Source organism: Tachyglossus aculeatus, chromosome 2, assembly GCF_015852505.1.
Source record: "Tachyglossus aculeatus isolate mTacAcu1 chromosome 2, mTacAcu1.pri, whole genome shotgun sequence".
Lineage (NCBI taxonomy): Eukaryota > Metazoa > Chordata > Mammalia > Monotremata > Tachyglossidae > Tachyglossus > Tachyglossus aculeatus.
The window spans coordinates 60,179,796-60,200,853 of NC_052067.1; the positions used below are offsets into that span (position 1 = coordinate 60,179,796).

Below are 21,058 nucleotides of genomic sequence, written 5' to 3' on the forward strand. Positions count from 1 at the left end.
AGAAAAAGGAGGGGAAGAGGGGGAAAAGGGGGAGAGGGGGGAAAAGGTGAAGGGAGAGAGGGAGGGGAAGAGGGGAAAAGGAGGAGAGAGGGAGGGGAAGAGGGGAAAAAGAGGAGGGAGAGAGGGAGGGGAACGGAGGGAAAGGAAAAGGGGAAAAGGGGAAGAGGGGGGAAAAGGAAAAGAGTAGGAGAAGGGAAGAGGAAAAAGGAAGGAGGGGGAAAAAGGAGGGAAGGGAAGGGTGGAAGGAGGAGGGAGAGAGGGAGGGGAAGAGACGGAAAAAAGGAAGAGGGGGGAAAAGGAGGGGGACTAGAGGAAAGGGAAGGGGTAAAAGGAGGAGGGAAGGAGAAGAAAAAAGAAGAAGGGAGGGGAAGGGGAGAAAGAAGGAGGGAGAGAGAGGTAGAAGGGAGAGAAAAAGAGGGAGAGGAAAACAGGAGAAAGGAAGGCGAGGGTGAAAAAGAAGGAGGGCAAAGGGGGAGGAGAGAGGGAAAAGACGGAGGAGGGTGGGAGTCTGGGGGCGGGGCAGCGGACCCTCCCCCTCCCGCTCACGCGACCGTTTCCCGAGTTTCCCTCCTGCCCCGCCACGTGAAACCTGAGCGCGTCCATCCTGCCCCCCGCCCTGTGCCCCCGCCCCGCACCGCCCCTTTCCGTCTGCAGCCCGAGAGCCCGGGGAGGAGGGAGCGGAGGAGGGAGACGAGGAAGAGGATCTCGGGCAGGAAGGCGGGGGAATCCACCTCAACCCGCACGCCCAGAGGGAGCGGAGCGCGCAGCGCAGGAGGAGCAGGAGGAGGTGGTGGTGGTGGTGCAGCAGCCGGAGGAGCAGGAACAGAACGAGGCGGCGTTCTGGAAAAAGGGCGTGCAATCCGACCTCGGTGGGAGCTGCGGCGGCAGGAGCTGGGGAACACCATGGGGGCCTGGAAACAGGGTCTGTAGTGGGAAGAGAGGAGCAGGAGGAGGAGCAGCAGCAGCGGGAGGAGGATCCGGAGGATCGCCGTTGCCCCCGAGACGTTTCCCCGAGCGGGCCGGGCACCATGGAGCCCGTGACCAAGTGGAGCCCCAAGCAAGTGGTGGACTGGACCAGAGGTGAGAAGAGGTCGGCGGGGGCTCGCGGATGGAGCAGAGGACCCCGCTGATCGGCCCTCCGACCCGCCGCAGCCCCCCCTGAACCCCAACTTCTCCAAAAATCGGCTTCTCCCTGCCCCCCGGGGGGAAGGGTTGGGGGGGGGGGGTCGGTCCCTTTATAAACTTTTCCCTGCGCCCAGAGCCAACCGTCAATCAATCCGTCAGTCGATCGTTGTTGATCGGGCCCTAATCAATCAATCAATCGTATTTATTGAGTGTTTACTGTGTGCAGAGCACTGTACTAAGAGCTTGGGAAGCACAAGTTGGCAACACATAGAGACGGTCCCTACCCAACAGTGGGCTCACAGTCTAGAAGGGGGAGACAGAGAACAAAACAAAACATATTAACAAAATAAGATACAATAGATATGATGATGATCATGATGGTATTTGTTAAGCGCTTGCTATGTGCCAAGCGCTGGAGGAGATAGAAGGTTATCAGATTGTCCCGGATGGGGCTTACGGTGGTCATCCCCATTTTCCAGTTGAGGGAACTGAGGCCCAGGGAAGTGAAGTGACGACCCGTGTTATATAGATTGAAAAGTGGCGGAGCGGGGTTCGAACCCACGACCTCTGACTCCCAAGCCCGAGCTCTTTCCATGTACAGAGCACAGGAATCGACCAGAAGCGGCAGGGCGAAGTGGTTAGAGCACGGGCCTAGGAGTCAGAGGGTCATGGGTTCTAATCCCGACTCCACCACGGGTCTGCTGGGTAACCTTAGGCAAGTCACTTCGCTGCTCTGGGCCTCAGTGACCTCATCTGAAAATCGGGGACTAAGATTGGGAGCCCCACGCGGGACAAGGATTGGGGCCAACCTGATTTGGTTGCATCCACCGCAGTGCTTAGTAGAAGTATTCGGTCCCAAGTAAGTGCTTAACAAATACCATGATAATGATAATTACTATTATTTATCGAGCTCGTATTATGTGCAGAGCATGGCACTAGCGCCTGGGAGAGTACAGTACAGCAGAATTAAGCGGGGAAAATGGGCAGGGAAAGTGTCTGATATTCTAGTGTCCTCTCCCAAGCGCTGAGTACAATGCTGGGCACACGGTTAGCACTCAGCAAATACAATTCGTAATAATAACGAGTTGACAGTCTAGCGGGGGAGACAGACATAATATAAATAAATAAATGATAAAAGTAGACGTGAATGATGGGCTGGTGGAGGGGTGAATGAAGGGAGTAAAGACAAATGCAAGGGAGACGCAGAAGGAAGTGGGAGTAGGGAAAAGGAGGCATCAGTCTGGGAAGGCCTCTTGGTGGAGGTATGCCTTCAGTAAGGCTTTGAAGGTGGGGAGAGTGAACGTCTGTTGGATACGAAGAGTCAGGGAGTCGCTCCGGACCTCCCGGGCTGTAAACTCATTGTGGGCAGGGAATAATAATCATAACAATTATAGTTATGGTATTTAAGCCATTACTGTGTCTCAAGTACTGTACTAAGCGCCGGGGTGGATACAAGGTAATCAGGTTGGACCCAGTCCCGGTCCCACATGGGGCTCACAGGTTCAATCCCCATTTTACAGATGAGGGAACTGAGGCACAGAGAAGTTAAGTGACTTGCCCAAAGTCACACAGCTAACAATTGGCGTAGCTGGAATTTGAACCCTGGACCTCTGACTCCAAAGCCCGTGCTCTTTCCACTGAGCCACGCTTCTTTAATGACTTGCCCAAGGTCACACATCAGACAAGTGGCGGAGCTGGGATCCAACCTTGGCTTCACAGACTCTGTCCTCTCCTGGTTCTCCTCCTATCTCTCCCGCCGTTCATTCTCAGTCTCTTTTGTGGGCTCCTCCTCCCCATCCCCCTCCCATCCCCTTACTGTAGGGGTTCCTCAAGGGTCAGTTCTAGGTCCCCTTCTGTTCTCTATCTACACTCACTCCCTTGGTGAACTCAGTTGCTCCCACAGCTTCAACTGTCATCTCTACGCTGATGACACCCAAATCTACATCTCTGCCCCTGCTCTCTCTGCCTCCCTCCAGGCTCGTATCTCCTCCTGCCTTCAGGACATCTCCATCTGGATGTCTGCCCACCATCTCAAACTCAACATGTCCAAGACTGAACTCCTTATTTTCCCTCCCAAACCCTGCCCTCTCCCTGACTTTCCCATCAGTGTTGATGGCACTGCCATCCTTCCCGTCTCACAAGCCCGCAACCTCGACTCCGCTCTCTCGTTCACCCCTCACATCCAATCCGTCACCAGAACCTGCCGGTCTCACCTCGGCAACATCGCCAAAATCCGCCCTTCCCTCTCCATCCAAACTGCTACCCTGCTGGTTCAATCTCTCATCCTATCCCGACTGGATTACTGTATCAGCCTCCGCTCTGGTCTCCCATCCTCCTGTCTCTCCCTACTTGAATCTATACTTCACGCTGCTGCCCGGATCGTCTTTGTGCAGAAACACTCTGGGCATGTTACTCCTCTCCTCAAAAATCTCCAGTGGCTACCAATCAAACTACGCATCAGGCAGAAATTCCTCACTTGCGGCTTCAAGGCTCTCCATCATCTTGCCCCTCCTATCTCAACTCCCTTCTTTCCTTCTACAGCCCAGCCCGCGCCCTCCGCTCCTCTGCCGCTAACCTCTTCACTGTGCCTCATTATCGCCTGTCCCGCCGTCGACCCCCGGCCCACGTCCTCTCCCTGGCCTGGAATGCCCTCCCTCCCCACATCATCATCAATCGTATTTATTGAGTGCTTACTGTGTGCAGAGCACTGTACTAAGTGCTTGGGAAGTACAAGTTGGCAACATATAGAGACAGTCCCTACCCAACAGTGGGCTCACAGTCTTAAAGGGGGAGACAGAGAACAAAACCAAACATACTAACAAAATAAAATAAATAGAATAGATTTGTACAAGTAAAATAAATAAATAAATAGAGTAATATATATGTACAAGCATATATATACATATATACAGGTGCTGTGGGGATCCGCCAAGCTAGCTCTCTTCCTCCCTTCAAAGCCCTACTGAGAGCTCACCTCCTCCAGGAGGCCTTCCCAGACTGAGCCCCCTCCTTCCTCTCCCTATCCTCCCCACCCCCACCACCTTACCTCCTTCCCCTTGCCACAGCACCTGTATATATGTATATATGTTTGTACCTGTTTCACTCTATTTTACTTGTACATATTCCATTTATTTTATTTTGTTAATATGTTTTGTTTTGTTGTCTGTCTCCCCCTTCTAGACTGTGAGCCTGCTGTTGGGTAGGGACCGTCTCTATATGTTGCAAACTTGTACTTCCCAAGCGCTTAGTAAAGTGTTCTGCTCACAGTAAGTGCTCAATAAATATGATTGAATGAATGAATGATTAGAACCCATGACCTTCCCACGCCCAGGCCTGTGTTCTATCCACTATGCCATGTGGAATGCATCTGCTAAATTTGTGCCCTCCCAAATGCTTAGTACAGTGCTCTGTACACAGTAACCGCTCAATAAATGCCCTCGACTGAGGGACTGAAAGAGCCGGCTCGGGGGCGCAGGATTGTCAGAAGCATGTACCTTGGCAGAGTGCTGGGAAAAGCACACGCAAATCCATCGCAGTCTCTTGTCCCATGTGGAGAACTCCCCGTCCGAGGGAGGGGGCGGGACAACTGTTCTGTAATCAGCTAGGAAGCAGTGTGGCTCAGTGGAAAGAGTGTGGGCTTTGGAGTCAGAGGTCATGGGTTCAAAGCCTGGCTCTGCCAAAGCCGTGTGACTTTGGGCAAGTCACTTAACTTATCTTTGCCTCAGTTAACTCATCTGTAAAATGGGGATTAAGACTGTGAGCCCACTGTGGGACAACCTGATCACTTTGTAACATCCCCAGCACTTAGAACAGTGCTTTGCACATAGTAAGCACTTAATAAATGCCATTATTATTATTATTATTAATCCCATTTCACAGACGTGGAAACTGAGGTAGAGAGAAGTGACTCGCCCCAAGCCACCCAGCAGATGAGGGGCAGAGTCGAGACTAGAACCCAGGTGTCCAGACTCCCAGCCTAGTGCTCTCTCCAGCAGACCACCCTGCCTTTTCGAGGGCCCCGTGCATAACGGCCAGAGAGGCTATTTGAGTCTCCGTTTGGACACTGGCAGAATTAAGAGTGAGATCCGTTTTGAGGAGGGAGTTCCCATCCGGTGTTTGGGAAGAAGGGGACGTGGAGGTGGGTTGTCCTCAGTTTATTTTGGATTGGGATTGCAATTTCCTATGGTTTCCTTTGTTGCTGAGCCAGGGTGAGCCACTTCCAGGCACTCTCACTCTCAGATGACCTGCTTGCCTCCAGGCCCCGGCAGCCCAGTGGGAAAGGTCATGAGCCTCGAAGAGAAGGGGGGCTATCCATCAGAGCAGGAAACCAGGGGTTTTCTGAAAACACTAGCTCTTTCAGAACACATCTCCTTATTTTTTAAGGTGTTTCTTAGGTGAGGTTATAACAAGACCCTGTCTCTCTCCTGTGTGGCATTTTCAAACAGTCAGTGAACTGCACTAAGCGCTTGGGAAAATTCAGAGTTGGCAGACATGTTCCCTGTCTGCAAGGAGCCGTTAGTCTTGAGAGGGAGACAGACATTAATATAAATAAATCGTGGACATGTGCAATCATGTGGATATCCCTGAGAGGGATGATCAGATGGGCTATCTGTTTCCAATGGGGTAAAAGGGATTGTTGGAATCCCATTGATCTTTTCAGCCCCAACTGCCCACATGGCTCAAGATTCAGCACCAGTATTATTAATAATACTATTAATAATAATAATAATAATAGTATTTGTCAAGTGCTGACCATGGGTCAACACTGTTCTGAGTTCTGGGGTAGATGCAAACTAATCAGGTTGGTCACAGTCCATGTCCCACATGGGGCTCATGGTCTTAATCCCCATTTTACAGATGAGGGAACTGAAGCACAGAGAAGTGAGGTGACTTGCCCAGGGTCACCCAGCAGACAGGTGGCAGAGTAGGTATTAGAACCCAGGTCCTCCCGACTCCCTGGCCTGTGTGCTATCCACTAGGCACGCTGCTTCTTTGGCTGTAAAAGCCAAAGAGCAACTCAGTGGTACTAGGCATCACACCGTGTGTCCACACTAAATACTACCACTACCTACTATTACTACCACCACTATTGCTCCATGTATTTCTTCCCCTGGAATGATTGCTTATAGAGTACTAATGGCATTTGAGAAGCAGTGTGGCTCAGTGGAAAGAGCGCGGGCTTAGGAGTCAGTGGTCATGAATTCTAATTCCGGTTCCGCCATTTGTCTGCTGTGTGACCTTGGGCAAGTCACTTCACTTCTCTGTGCCTCAGTTAACTCATCTGTAAAATGGGGATTAAGACTGAGTCCCACGTGGGTCAACCAGATCACCTTGTATCCCCCCCAACGCTTAGAACAGTGCTTTGCACATAGCGCTTAACAAATACCAACATTATTATTATTTGATGATGATGATGATGATGATGGCATTTGTTAAGCTCTTACTCTAGACTGTGAGCCCAGTGTTCGGTAGGGACCGTCTCTATATGTTGCCGATTTGTACTTCCCAAGCGCTTAGTAAGTGCTCTGCACACAGTAAGTGCTCAATAAATGTGATTGAATGAATATGTCTACTGAAGATACAGTATTTCAAGCTTTTGGGCCATCTCATTTTGAACTCCGGGACAGAAAGAGAGCAGTACTCTCTCTGGGGAACAGTTGGGTTGAGGCTTGGAAATAAATCCTATATAGACATCTGAGAGTTAATGAGTAAGAAAGACCTGATTCAGGTATCTTTTTCTAAGTTGTTTGGAATCTTCTGTTTTGTCAAGAGGCTGGGGCTGAGCGAAGCAGGGAGTCCCACCCTTATAGCCCTGGGAATGTGAACAATGGCTCTGCCTTCACACCTGGAAACTCCTGGGGACTATCATCCCCAAACACCACCGGCAAATTTGTCATCTAAGCTTTCAAGTGCATATATCAATCAATCGTATTTATTGAGTGCTTACTGTGTGCAGAGCACTGTACTAAGCGCTTGGGAAGTACAAGTTGGCAACATATAGAGACAGTCCCTACCCAACAGTGGGCTCACAGTCTAGAAGGGGGAGACAGAGAACAAAACCAAACATATTAACAAAATAAAATAAATAGAATAGATATGTATAAGTAAAATAAAGAAATAGAGTAATAAATATGTACAAACATATAGACATATATACAGGTGCTGTGGGGAAGGGAAGGAGGTAAGATGGGGGGATGGAGGGGGGATGAGGGGGAGAGGAAGGAGGGGGCTCAGTCTGGGAAGGCCTCCTGGAGGAGGTGAGCTCTTAGTAGGGCCTTGAAGGGAGGAAGAGAGCTAGCTTGGCGGATGGGCAGAGGGAGGGCATTCCAGGCCAGGGGGATGACGTGGGCCGGTGGTCGACGGCGGGACAGGCAAGAACGAGGCACGGTGAGGAGATTAGCGGCAGAGGAGCAGAGGGTGCGGGCTGGGCTGTAGAAGGAGAGAAGGGAGGTGAGGTAGGAGGGGGGTGAGGTGATGGAGAGCCTTGAAGCCGAAGGTGAAGAGTTTCTGCCTGATGCGCAGATTGATTGGTAGCCACTGGAGATTTTTGAGGAGGGGAGTAACATGCCCAGAGCGTTTCTGGACAAAGACAATCCGGGCAGCAGCATGAAGTATGGATTGAAGTGGGGAGAGACACGAGGATGGGAGATCAGAGAGAAGGCTGATGCAGTAGTCCAGATATATGGTAAAGACAATATAAGGGCAGGGCAGCGAAACTGTGTATAAGAAGGTTGGGCCTGTCAGAATATTCTCCAACCCAAGATTTTCAAGAACTATACCATCTCAATCAAGCAATGGTATTTACTGAGCACTTTCTGTGTGCAGAATACTAAGTGCATACATCGGAGAGTGCAGTGCAAGTACAGGATAATAAAGTTTAGTCATTCGGTCAGTATTTATTGAGCACTTACTGTGTGCTGAGCACTGTTCTAAGTGCTTGGGAGAGTGTAATATAACAATATAACAGACATAGTCCCTGCCCAGAACAGGAGTTTATAAACAAGAACAACAATATAAACAAAAGTTTATAATCTAGAGCACTGTCCTTAGATAAGATTACATAATGACCAGAATCCTTTTGTTCAGGCCTGCCTTAAAACAATGATTAAGAAACAGCATGTGGCAGTTGTTAGGCAGTAGCTAGTTTTTGTTTCAGAAAACAAATCCCACAATTAGATACAGTAGTCACCACCATGTGACAGAATCTCCCTATCAGGTACCATGCATCTGCCTCTGGCTCAAATTTTTTTAAAATTATTATTTCTAGGTGATTCCCACATCACTGAAATTTTGTTCTTTATTATTGTTCCGTCACCAGGAAATAAAATGACTAAATCATGGTAACCAATTTCCAAATCTCTGCATCGGATAATTGGAGCTCGTTGTGAGCAGGATTGTTTATTGCTCTTTATTGCTGTATTGTACTTCCCCAAGCGCTTAGTACAGTACGCTGCACTCTGTAAGCGCTAAATGAATGTGATTGAATGAATGAGTCCTTGAGGGGGGCCTCATATACTGGACACTGTTCACACCAGTGATTTTGATTGGAGTGTAATTTTTTTTAATGGTATTAAGTGCTTATTATGTGCCAGCACTGTTCTAAGCATTGGGGTAGGTTAATTGATCAAATTAATCAGATTGGATAGAGTCTGTGTCCCACATTTGGCTCACAGTCTTAATCCCCATTTTACAGATGAGGTAACTGAGACACAGAGAAGTTAAGTGACTTGCCCTAGGTCACAGAAAAGACAAGTGGTGAATCTGGGTTTAGAACCCGGAGATCCTTTTGGCTTCGAGGCCCGTGCTCTATCCCCTAGACTACCTTGCTTCTCCCTTGTGGATGGGGGATGTGTTACTTTTGTTGTGTTCATCCCCAGTGGTTAGTACCATGAGCTGCGCCCAGAGGACTCTCAGTAAATACTGGTACCCTAGATAGCTGTTTTACCCATCTCTGAAGGAATGGAAGATGGGTAGAACTTGCAGTCACTTGATCTGGAACCCCACTCAATCAATCACTCGTGTTTATTGAGGACTTACTGTAAGCAGAGCACTGTACTAAGCACTTGGTAGAGTACAATACAACAGAGTTGGTAGACACAGTCCCTGCTAACAGTCTTGAGGGGCACCTAGGAGATTGAGCAGTTGTCAGTCAAGGTTGAATCTGTTTGGAGCCTTGTGGAAGCCTGAAGTTTATTTCCTCCTGATTAGCTATGGTATTTATTAAGCGCTTATTATGGGCTAAGCAGTGGAGTAGAAATAAGTGAATTAAATCAAGCACGGTCTGTTCCCCAGGTGACTTTCAGTCTAAGAGATAGGGTGAGCAGACATTTGCCTTTTCTCCCCTCTTAAAGTTGCAAAGGCACAGAAAGACTAGGCAACTTGCATAGGAAGCCAGTGGCAAAAATGGGATTATCTTTCCATCAATCTGAATGCTTGCTGCACTAGCTTGGGGGAGTACACTATAACAGTTGTTTAAACACAGTTCTCTGCCAAGAAAGAGTTTGCACTCTATAGGATTGGCCTCTTGACTCCAAGTTCTGAGTTCTGTCCATTAGGCCACACTGTCTCCCCATTCATTTTGTGTAATTATTTTCTGCAGAATGTATCCCACTGTTCCTTTCTGGGGTTTCTCCCACTCCTAATCTCACCCAATTTCCCTCTTAGATTGAGGACCCTCGGGCTAGGTGTATTTCTCCAAAGTATCCAGGACAAGGTGTTGTACATGTAAAATAATAATAATTATAGTACTGGTTAAGTGTTTTCTATCTGCCAAAGCTTCACACTGTTCTAAGTGCTGGGGTAGTTTCAGGGTTATCAGGTTGGACTTAGTCCCTGTCCTGCATCGGTCTCACAGTAGGTAGGAGGGAGTAGGATTTAATCCCCATTTTACAGATGAGGAAACTGAAGCACAGAGAAATTAAGTGATTTGCCCAAGATCACCCATCATACTAGTGGCAGCACAGGGAATAGAACCCAGGTCCTCTGACTCCCAGGCCCCTGGTCTTACTTCTAGGCCTAGCTGCTTCCCTAATTAATAAATGCCATTAGTACTCTATAAGCAATGATTCCAGGGAAAGGAAGGGTTAAAATTTAGCAGCAAATTGTAAGCACCTGCCAACTACCTGGTAATATATACAGTTAGGAATGAAGGTAGCACAACAAGCTGGAAGTGAAAGTGTCATGTCCTGTAAGTGATACGTTTCTTTCAGGAGTATAAACTTGCATTTTACTGTATGGGGGAAGAGTTGTTAGAAAAGTTAGATTGAAATGTGTTTTTAGCTTCAAATTGACATCTTTTGACTTAACTGAGAGGACTTTCTTATGTGGAGGGAGGGAAAAGGTTTTCTGTTGACCAGAACTTGGGGCAAAATACGGTTTATGTCTCAAGGCTCTGAATACTGTGAGCTCCTATACCCATGGTTAGCCCCTGATGATACTTTGTAAATACTATATTAGTGGCCAGTGGGTACTATGACAGACTGCTCTGTCTGAAATCAGTGATAAGATTCCATGGGCCACAGTAGGAAGGGTGAGAAAGTGTCTTACTTCATAGAAGAGTTACACTTTACCAAGATGTCATGTATGAATTATTTTAATGACTAGGGAGTGACCCAGCTTTTGATGAAATAGTAATTCAGTGGCTTCTTTCCTTGTTCGGCCTGGGAACTGAAAACTTGCATTCCTAGACTTAGTTTTTTAATTGGATAATCACTTAAAGGGTTGTTAATTGTAGGATTTTTTTTGGCATACCCTCTACTTTAGTATCTAAGTAGTTCGTACAGAGGTCTCTGCCCAGCAGGGTTGAATCAGTTGAAATGTCACGATAATTCATAGATGAAAGAAATGCAAAATACCTATAACCCTGAATACAATCTGCAGCTGAATCTCCTGTTTATTAAATTAGTCATGTGTTTTTAAAAAGGTGGTTGATGGCTGAATGAACAAATTAAATCTGTGGCTATTAAACTTTAGCATCCAAACATGACTCTAATCTCTTGACTCTTATAATCGTTTCTCCAATAAGACAGGGTTACATTGTTGAAGAATGCTATGTTAAGGATAACGTGTGTTATTCACTCTGTTTGTAGACATAGTTCTTTCTAATAGTAAGTACTTAGCAAATGCTATCATTATTATGTGCCAAGCAGTGTTCTAGGCGCTAATGACATTGTGTTCTATGCAGTTGGAAGCACTCTGTTTGGAACAACGTTTCCTAATTTCCTCACAGTGTCCTACCTAAAAGTTGAACTGAAAACATGCATTGCAGGAAACCTGACAGTTTCTTAGGAATTTAGGAGGCTTCACCTGTATGACTGTATTTTTCTTTCATTCATTCAATCGTATTTATTGAGCGCTTACGGTGTGCAGAGCACTGTACTAAGCATTTGGGAAGTACAAGTTGGCAACATATAGAGATGGTCCCTACCCAACAGCGGGCTCACAGTATAGAAGGGGGAGACAGACAACAAAACAAAACTTATTAACAAAATAAAATAGTATTTTTATACCTCTGTCTTTAGAGTCCATTATGGTATTAATCGAGTCTCCAAACACTTGTGAAGTTGGTAAATGCATGGCAAATTTGTGATAATGAGGTGGGAACAGGGAGAAAATATTTGCATCCACTCAATTGTAAGTTCCTTGAGGGCATGGGCATTAACATGCCTACAAACTCTGTTGTATTACATTTGCCTAAGCACTTACTACAGTGCTTTGCACATAAGTGCTAAATAAATACTAGTGATAATTACTAACTCTGTTGTATCGTGTTATCCTAAGTGCTCAGGTCACTGCTCTGCACACAGCAAGTGCTCAGTGAATATCACTGATTAATTGCCTGTGTTGCTGATATATTCTTGGGCATTCCGTTTGCAATTAAACATTCATTCATTCAATCGTATTTATTGAGCACTTACTGTGTGCAGAGCACTGTACTAAGCGCTTGGGAAGTACAAGTTGGCAACATATAGAGACGGTCCCTACCCAACAGCGGGCTCACAGTCTAGAAGGGGGAGACAGACAACAAAACATATTAACAAAATAGAATAAATATGTACAAGTAAAATAGAGTAATAAAGATGTACAAACATATACCTATACAAGTGCTGTGGGGAGGGGAAGGTGGTAAGACGGGGGGTTGGGGGGGTAGGGGGAGAGGAAGGAGGGGGCTCAGTCTGGGAAGGCCTCCTGGAGGATGTGAGCTCTCAGTAGGGCTTTGAAGGGAGGAAGAGAGCTAGCTTGGCGGATGTGCGGAGGGAGGACATTCCAGGTCAGGGGAAGGACGTGGGCCGGGCGTCGACGGCGGGACAGGCGAGACGAGGCACAGTGAGGAGGTTAGCGGCAGAGGAGCGGAGGGTGCGGGCTGGGCTGTAGAAGGAGAGAAGGGAGGTGAGGTAGGAGGGGGCGAGGTGATGGACAGCCTTGAAGCCGAGAGTGAGGAGTTTATGCCTGATGCGTAGTTTGGTAGCCGCTGGAGACTTTTGAGGAGGGGAGTAACATGCCCAGAGCGTTTCTGCACAAGACGATCCAGGCAACTGCGTGAAGTATAGATTTAAGTGGGGAGAGACAGGAGGATGGGAGATCAGAGAGGAGGCTGATGCAGTAATCCAGTCGGGATAGGATGAGAGATTGAACGAGCAGGGTAGCGGTTTGGATGGAGAAGAAAGGGCGGATCTTGGCAATGTTGCGGAGGTGAGACCAGCAAGTTTTGGTGACGGATAGGATGTGAGGGGTGAACGAGAGAGCGGAGTCGAGGACAACACATGGCACATTATGCTACTCAAGGCACATTATGCTACTCAAAAGCAGCATGGAGCAGTGGAAAGAGCCTGGGCTTTGGAGTCAGAGGTCATGGGTTCCAAAATCCCGGCTCTGCCAATTATCAGTTGTGTGACTTTTGGCATGTCACTTAACTTCTCTGGGCCTCAGTTTCCTCAGCTGTAAAATGGGGGTTAAGACTGTGAGACCCCAGTGGGACAACCTGATCACCTTGTAACCTCCCCAGAGCTTGGAACAGTGCTTTGTGCATAGTAAGTGCTTAATAAATGACATTATTATTACTCCACCACTTTCCACAGATGGGTTTGGTTTCTTTGCTAGGCTGAGGACATGTGCTCACTACCTTTTTTTTTCCATCTGATGACTGGGCCTGTGAGTTCTAAAGATTAGCTCTCTAGACTTAGCAGCTAATTAGAATATAAATAAATGTTAATGTTTGCTTGTATGTGCAAATACTTCTCAGCAACAGCACAAGATAATTCTCAGCATGTTTTTTAGCAGGTATTTCTCTTGGTAAATGCATCTTCTGTTCTGGAAAAGTTCTTCTTACAAGTGCATGGTACTGGGGAAAACTCCACTAGTAGGAGGCATCAGTGGTACAGAGTGTTTGGACCTGCTGCCATATGCCTAAATTAGCCACTTGCCTTTCTCACGGTTTCCTGGTGGGGAAGGGCTTCTAGTGAAGGGAAGGGTGTTTACCATGACGGGGCTTGGTTTTTCCCTTCCTCAAAGATTTGGACTTTGATGGGAGAGGGTTGTTATTATATAATTATTATAACAAGCAGTATTTTTTTCAGTACTTACCATCTGTTCAGCACTGTTCTAAGTCCTGGGGTAGCTACAAGTTAATCAGGTTGGACACACTGTCCCCCGTGGAGCTCAAGTACTATTATTATTATTGTTAATAATGGTATTTATTGAGCACTTATGTTCAGAGCTCTGGACTGTCGAGTCGTCTACAACGCATAGCAATAACATGGACACATTTGTCCCAGAAAACCCTGCACTAGCAATCCTTCTGGTAGTGTATCCATAGAGTTTTCTTGGCAAAAATACGGAAGCGGTTTACCATTGCCTCCTTCCATGCAGTAAACTTGAACCTGTATATATATTTGTATGTATTTATTACTCGTACATATTTACAATTCTATTTATTTTGTTAATATGTTTTGTTGTCTGTCTCCCCCTTCTAGACTGTGAGCCCGCTGTTAAGGACTGTCTCTCTATGTTGACAACTTGTACTTCCCAAGCGCCTAGTACAGTGCTCTGCACACAGTGCTCAATAAATACGATTGAATGAATGAATCTCCGCCCTCGACACTCTCCCATGACACTGCTGCTCAGCACAGGGGGAGGGTATAATGCAACAGATACATTTTCTGCCCAGAGCAAGGGCTTACAGGCTAAACAGGAGGGAGAATATTTTACGGTTCAGGAAACTGAGGCACAGAGAAGTTAAGCGACTTGCCCAAGGTCATCCAGCAGGCAACTGGCAGAGCCCACATTAGAACCCAGGTGTTCTGACTCCCGGGCCTATGCTCTTTCTCCTAGGCTAGGTATTAATTTTCTCATTAACTTAATGAGAAACAGGTGTAGTAGCTAATTTAGTAGGGAACTCTAAACCCATCCTCAGAGTCGGATGAGAGATGGTTTGTTCTGTTAATGCCACAGCATTTTAGCTTTAGTCTTGTGGGGGTCAGGAAGGAGTGGATGAATAATATTCTCCAGGCAAATTTATTGCTCACCTTTGATCAAGACCTTAGGTTGGGTCCAGTTGTGTTAATGGATACATTACTGGAGGAGTGTGAATACTCTATCCTCTTTCCCAAAATATTTACAACCAGAGCTAACGTTTTGGGTCAGTTTCAGCCCAGTGAACTGAAACCTTTATTTCTCCTTTCCCGGCCTTTGGAGAAAATCAAACTGCCCTCCTCCTATATCCTCAACTATGTACTCGTAATGCAGGGTCTTACTGTTCTTAATGATCCTTATATTTTTACTTCCTAGCATCTGGCTGCCATAGCCCTACATTAGCATTTTCATTGACTTATAGTTTCTACAGGTCAGCCAGGATTTACCCAACTTTTCAGTGTTTATTTCACCGTGGCTTTCTCCTCCAATGAATGCACAACAATAGATGGCATTCCAGGCTTGCCCATTAGTTCCTTGAGTTTGTACATTTGTGGTTCTTTATTTGTATGAAGCCTGTTTATTCTTAAAGTTACAAGCCTTGAACTAAGTATTCCCTTTGATCTCCGTTGTCTCTGCGATGTTATCTTGATGCAGTTGAGTTTAGAGAGTCTCTATTCTCCTTCTGAATGACATGAGAAGCAGCATGCCCTAGGGGATAGAGCACAGGCCTGGGACTCGGATAGGGCAACCAGGCCCTTCTCCTTCCCCATCCCCACAGCACTTGTGTATATTTGTACGTATGTATTACTCTATTTTATTAATGATGTGGATATAGCTATAATTCTATTTATTTTGATGGTATTAACACCTTTCTACTTGTTTTGTTGTCTGTGTCCCCCTTCTAGACTGAGCCCATTGTTGGGTAGGGACTGCCTCTGTTGCCGATTTGTAGTAATGATGATAATAATAATGGGTATTTTTAATGACATTTATTAAGCACTTACTATTTGCAAAGCTTTGTTCTAAGCGCTGGGGAGGTTACAAGGTGATTAGGTTTTCCCACGGGGGGCTCACAGTCTTAATCCCCAATTTACGGATGAGGTAACTGAGGCACAGAGAAGTTAAGTTACTTGCCCAAAGTCACACAGGTGGTGGACAACTGGTGGAGCCAGATAAGCGCTTAGTACAGTGCTCTGCACACAGTAAGTGCTCAAATACGATTGAATGAATTTGAACCCATGACCTTTGACTCCAAAGCCCGTGCTCTTTACACTGAACCACGCTGCTTGTTAAGCGCTTACTATATGCCAAGCACTGTTCTAAACACTGGGGGAGATACAGGGTAATCAGGCTGTCGCATGTGGGGCTCTCAGTCTCTTAATCCCCATTTTACAGAAGAGGGAACTGAGGCACAGAGAAGTTAAGTGACTTGCTCAAAGTCACGCAGCTGACAAGTGGCAGAGCAGGGATTAGAACTCATGACCTCTCACTCCCAAGCCCATGCTCTTTCCACTGAGCCAAGCTGCTATCCCAAGCGCTTAGTACAGTGCTCTGCACACAGTAAGCACTCAAATACGATTGAATGAATAATACCAGAATTTCCACTTTCTGGCTGTGTGACCTTGGGCAAGTCATTTAACTAATCTGTGCCTCATTTACCTGCTCTATAAAATGGGGAGTAAAGCTGTGACCCCCATCTTAGACGGGGACTGTGTCCAACCTGATTAGCTTGTATCTTCCCCAGTGCCTAACACATAGTACTTAACAAATACAATTTTTTTTAATGAATCAAAGTGGTTATCTGCTTTAGAAAAATTAGGACCAGAAACTTATTTTCCATGCTTGGGAGGAACTCATAATAAATGTTGGGTGGAGCTACAATTGTAGCAATCAATCACTGGTGTTAATTGCTTGTGTGCAGAGCATTGTATTGAGAGATCTCCCTAGGACATACGGGTTGTAAGGGGCCCATCTGGGATCCCCTGAAGGTCCACATCCTCTTTGTGTGTCTTGTTCATGCCTTCACATTAAGGCTTGGAACTAAACACTATTGAGTTGGATGTTGGATGTCCACATATGTGGTTTGGGCTGGCTTCACTCTATATGTGCTTTGAGGGCGCAGTGTGATGATATCCTAATGGAAAGAGCATGGGTCTGGGAGCCAGAGGACCTGGGTTCTAATCCTAGTTTTGCCACATACCCCCTGTGTGACCTTGGGCAAGTCGTTTGACTTCTGTGTGTCTCAGTTCCCTCATCTGCTGAATGGGGACTCAGTACTAGCTCTCTTTCCTACTTAACACTGTGAGCCCCATGTGGGACCTGATGATCTTGTATCTACCCCAGTGCTTGGTACGTAGTAAGCACTTAACAAATACCATGATTATTATTATTCTTCGGTTCGCTGTGAGTAGCCATCAAATAGCAATAGATTTCTAGACTGTCCTCCTGCAGTCTCCCATGGCAGCCTGGTCCTCTGTTCCCTGCCACACCCCTTGACTCCTCCCTTTTGTCCATTCCCTACACTTTCCAGCAGGGACCCAAAAGCAGAGTCTGGATGTTATCTTGACTTAACCCTCCACCCACCCCCATTGGGGTCCCAGGCCCATCAACGAGTGGTGCCAGCTCTGAGAGTGGTTCATTTTCTTTACTACATTTTCTGCGTGCATTGTTACACATCCGAGGTGAGTTGCTATACTCATTTTGGGACTGACTTTAAGGTAGAACTGTGTAAGAATGTCTTTGAGAGCCTTGTGAACAACTACGTTGTCTTTCTCAGGATGTTTTTCCATATGTTACGTTCCATAGTTCTCCAAACTCTGATTAACGAAGTTTAAAAGTAGGGTATAATAGTGAGCCTTGTTGCCAGGAGTTTTAGTTTAGCAAGAACTAAATTAGGCCACTTACACTTTTTTCCATCCCTACTACTGTGAACATGATTGATTGTCATCAACAAGTCTGTGACTACCGATGTGGTCATGTAAAATTGTTTTTCATTAACAAGCTTCATTCATGTCATTGCCTTTTTTTGGTGGGGGGAGGGCATGTTTTTGCTGGGTACTGCAGTTTCTGAAGCTGTTCAGCTGTTCTGTGAATTGAGTTTTTGTGATATAGCCCAGTCTGTTTTCTTTGACGTCAAATGGCTGATCAGTTTTTTGAACCAAAGAAACAAGAGAGGGAAAAGCAAAATGCAGTGGGGTTATTTTAAGAACTGTGTTTAAAATATAAATCTGCAAGTTTTTAAAAAAAAAATCCAAGGAATTGCCAGTATAAAACCATTTCAAAAGTTGTGTTGCAAAATAAGTGTGTAGATAGTATTTGGTGTTTGTAAGAACATTAAATGAAGAACTTGCATAATTATTTTTCCTTAATGTTCAGTTGTGGCTTTCTTTTGGATAACACAGCTGTTTTACTCTGAATAACATTTCATAAAGAACATCTCCTTTTTGTTCATTGTCACTGCGACCACATCACAGACTGCTGCCAGGTTTGGGGAGGGATGAGTTTCTTTCCTTTTAATAAACATACCTGAATTGAGCAACTCTAGGATTGTCTTCCATGGCATGCCCCCATAATCCATACTGCTGTGACTTTGTATTACAGGTTTATGCTTCTGCTTTGCTTTTATGACATTTGATTCTAAAACTGAGTGAAACTGGCTTAATGTCCATGGTGAAGCACCTGTTAATTGTCATCATCATCATCAATCGTATTTATTGAGCTCTTACTGTGTGCAGAGCACTGTACTAAGCGCTTGGGAAGTACAAATTGGCAACATATAGAGACAGTCCCTACCCAACAGTGGGCTCACAGTCTAAAAGGGGGAGACAGAGAACAAAACCAAACATACTAACAAAATAAAATAAATAGAATAGATATGTACAAGTAAAATAAATAAATAGAGTAATAAATATGTACAAACATATATACATATACAGGTGCTGTGGGGAAGGGAAGGAGGTAAGATGGGGGGGATGCAGAGGGGGATAGGGGGAGAGGAAGGAGGGGGCTCAGTCTGGGAAGGCCTCCTGGAGGAGGTGAGCTCTCAGCAGGGCCTTGGAGGAAGAGAGCTAGCTTGGCGGATGGGCAGAGGAAGGGCATTCCACGCCAGGGGGATGACGTGGGCCAGGGGTCAATGGCGGGACAGGCGAGAATGAGGTACGGTGAGGAGATTAGTGGCGGAGGAGCGGAGGGTGCGGGCTGGGCTGTAGAAGGAGAGAAGGGAGGTGAGGTAGGAGGGGGCGAGGTGATGGACAGCCTTGAAGCCTAGGGTGAGGAGTTCCTGCCTGATGCGCAGATTGATTGGTAGCCACTGGAGATTTTTGAGGAGGGGAGTAATATGCCCAGAGCGTTTCTGGACAAAGATAATCCGGGCAGCAGCATGAAGTATGGATTGAAGTGGAGAGAGACACGAGGATGGGAGATCAGAGAGAAGGCTGATGCAGTAGTCCAGATGGGATAGGATGAGAGCTTGAATGAGCAGGGTAGCGGTATGGATGGAGAGGAAAGGGCAGATCTTGGCAATGTCATCACTATCTTAACATAGATTCAGCAGATGAATAATAGCATTTGAGGAAGACTCCCTCCTCCACTAACATTTAAAATGTTAGCAATAATCACACTGTACTTAAATACCCAAACTGAATGCCTATGTTAGGAAGGCTTGTTGTACAGCATGATGTGGCTTGATTGGAAATGTCTCTTAGCCCATATGCAGATTAGACTGACAGCCGATTGGTGAATAATTCAAGGGGTGTGATGGTGGGGAAAGCAGAGTGAGAGGGACCAGTGTTGGGGGGGAACCAAACCCCCCCCCCCCCAAAAAACTGAGGGGATTTTTCATACCTCCTGCCTGTAAAGGATCAGTGTCTGGAATTCAAAGAGGTGGGGTCCAAGACCATCATTAGAAATGGAACCTATTGGCTCAGGATAGACTCAGTTTAGTCCCATCCCCATTTTCTTCCCATCACCCCTTTCACCTGTAAACAAACTCCCATTTTGTTCTTGGAAGCTGAGAGCAGAGCCCTGGCAGCAAGCACCAGGAGAACACTGGTGGTGTGTTAGCATTTGATCTTGAAGAAGTTTTAGGGGAATTTTGGTGGTGGCAAGTGGGGCGAGTGAAGAGGTAGGACTGAGGAAGGCTGGCGTATCCTACAAGCTGTTGGAAGAGGAGGGTTAAGAATGAGATGGATGTGCATTCATAAAGTCTCATTAGTGGGCTTCAAATGGGTTGAAACAGCATTCCCCTCCACCAGGGCTTATTCTGTTAAAGAACAGGTGCCTAAAAAGGAGGAAAGCAGTTGAGAGTGATGGAGTAATTCCCTTTAATTACAATAATAATTAAAAATAGTCTGGTATTTATCAAGTGCTTACTATGGGCCAAGTACTGTACTAAGGGCTGGGGTCTATAGAGGGTGATCAGGTTGGACACAGTCCCTGTCCCACATGCAACTCACAGTCTAGGTAGGAGGGAATGGGATTTAATCCCCATTTTGCAAATGAGAAAATGGAGGCACAGAGAAGTTGTGATTTGTCCAAGGTCACCCAGCAGATAGTAAATTCCATGTCTTCTGACTCCCAGGCCCATGCTATTTCCACTTGGTCCACACTGCTTCTCTCTTAACACTGCTTTAGGGAAGGCATAAAATATAATTTTCTGACTGTGAGAATTGATAGACAATGAATGCTGCTTTTGTAGAACCTCCTTATTGGGTATTTTTATAAACAAGGTAACTCATTTGTGAGGGGAGGTTGATTAACTGTAATTCTGCCCTGCCCTGCTTGAAGGCAGGGGGATGGGCCAGACGATTAATTCTTAGTATTCAGCCTTTGTAATTTAGGTGTATTGAGGAAGATAACCCTCTTTTATCCTTCTCTCTCTCTCCACATACCAACCGGAGACTTCACTTAACCTTTAAGAAATAAAGAAATTAAATGAAATGTTAAATGAGTGGCGTGACTTCAATTTTAGAGGTCCTAAATATTAGGATTTTTTAAAGCCATCACTCTTAATACAAATACAAGTTTCCAGTGTAATTGATTCCTCTGGAGAGGCCTATACAGAAGTCACAAGTAAAGAATTAAAAATCAGATGACTTCATGAGTTACAATGATGCTAAACATCGTTCTACCCCATTCATGCTGAGAAGCAGTTTGGCGTAGTGGAAAGGTCATGGGCCTGGGAGTCACAGGACCTGAGTTCTAATCCCTGCTCTACTACTTGTCTGCTGTGACCTTGGGTAAGTCACTTAACTCCTCTGTGCCTCAGTTATCATCACATCTGTAAAATGCCGATTAAGACTGAGCACCTGTGGGACAAGGGACTGTGTCCAAACTGATAGTCTTGTATCTACCTCAGTGCTTAGTACAGTGCCTGGCACATAATAAGGGCTTAACAGATACCATAAACTTAAAAAAAATCTTCCATCTGTTTTTAAAAACTCAAGTATTTTTTTCAAGGAGAAACAGAGTATAATGAGTGCTCCAGAAACCTCATTCTCTTTTAAGCTTTCAAGGTATTTTAAAA

The 21,058-nt window shown here is 45.9% G+C and overlaps 1 protein-coding gene across 2 annotated transcripts in view; it reads left to right on the forward strand.

Annotated features, from left to right (window-relative positions):
- Positions 1-669: 669 nt before the first annotated feature.
- The window catches only part of CNKSR3 (CNKSR family member 3), a 107,414-nt gene continuing 87,025 nt past the window's right edge, over positions 670-21,058 (forward strand). For both annotated transcript variants that reach the window (XM_038769062.1, XM_038769071.1), the window contains exon 1: positions 670-1,080. In XM_038769062.1, the coding sequence (XP_038624990.1) occupies positions 1,029-1,080 (52 nt within the window). In that variant the 5' untranslated portion in view covers positions 670-1,028. The remainder of the gene's footprint in view (positions 1,081-21,058) is intronic.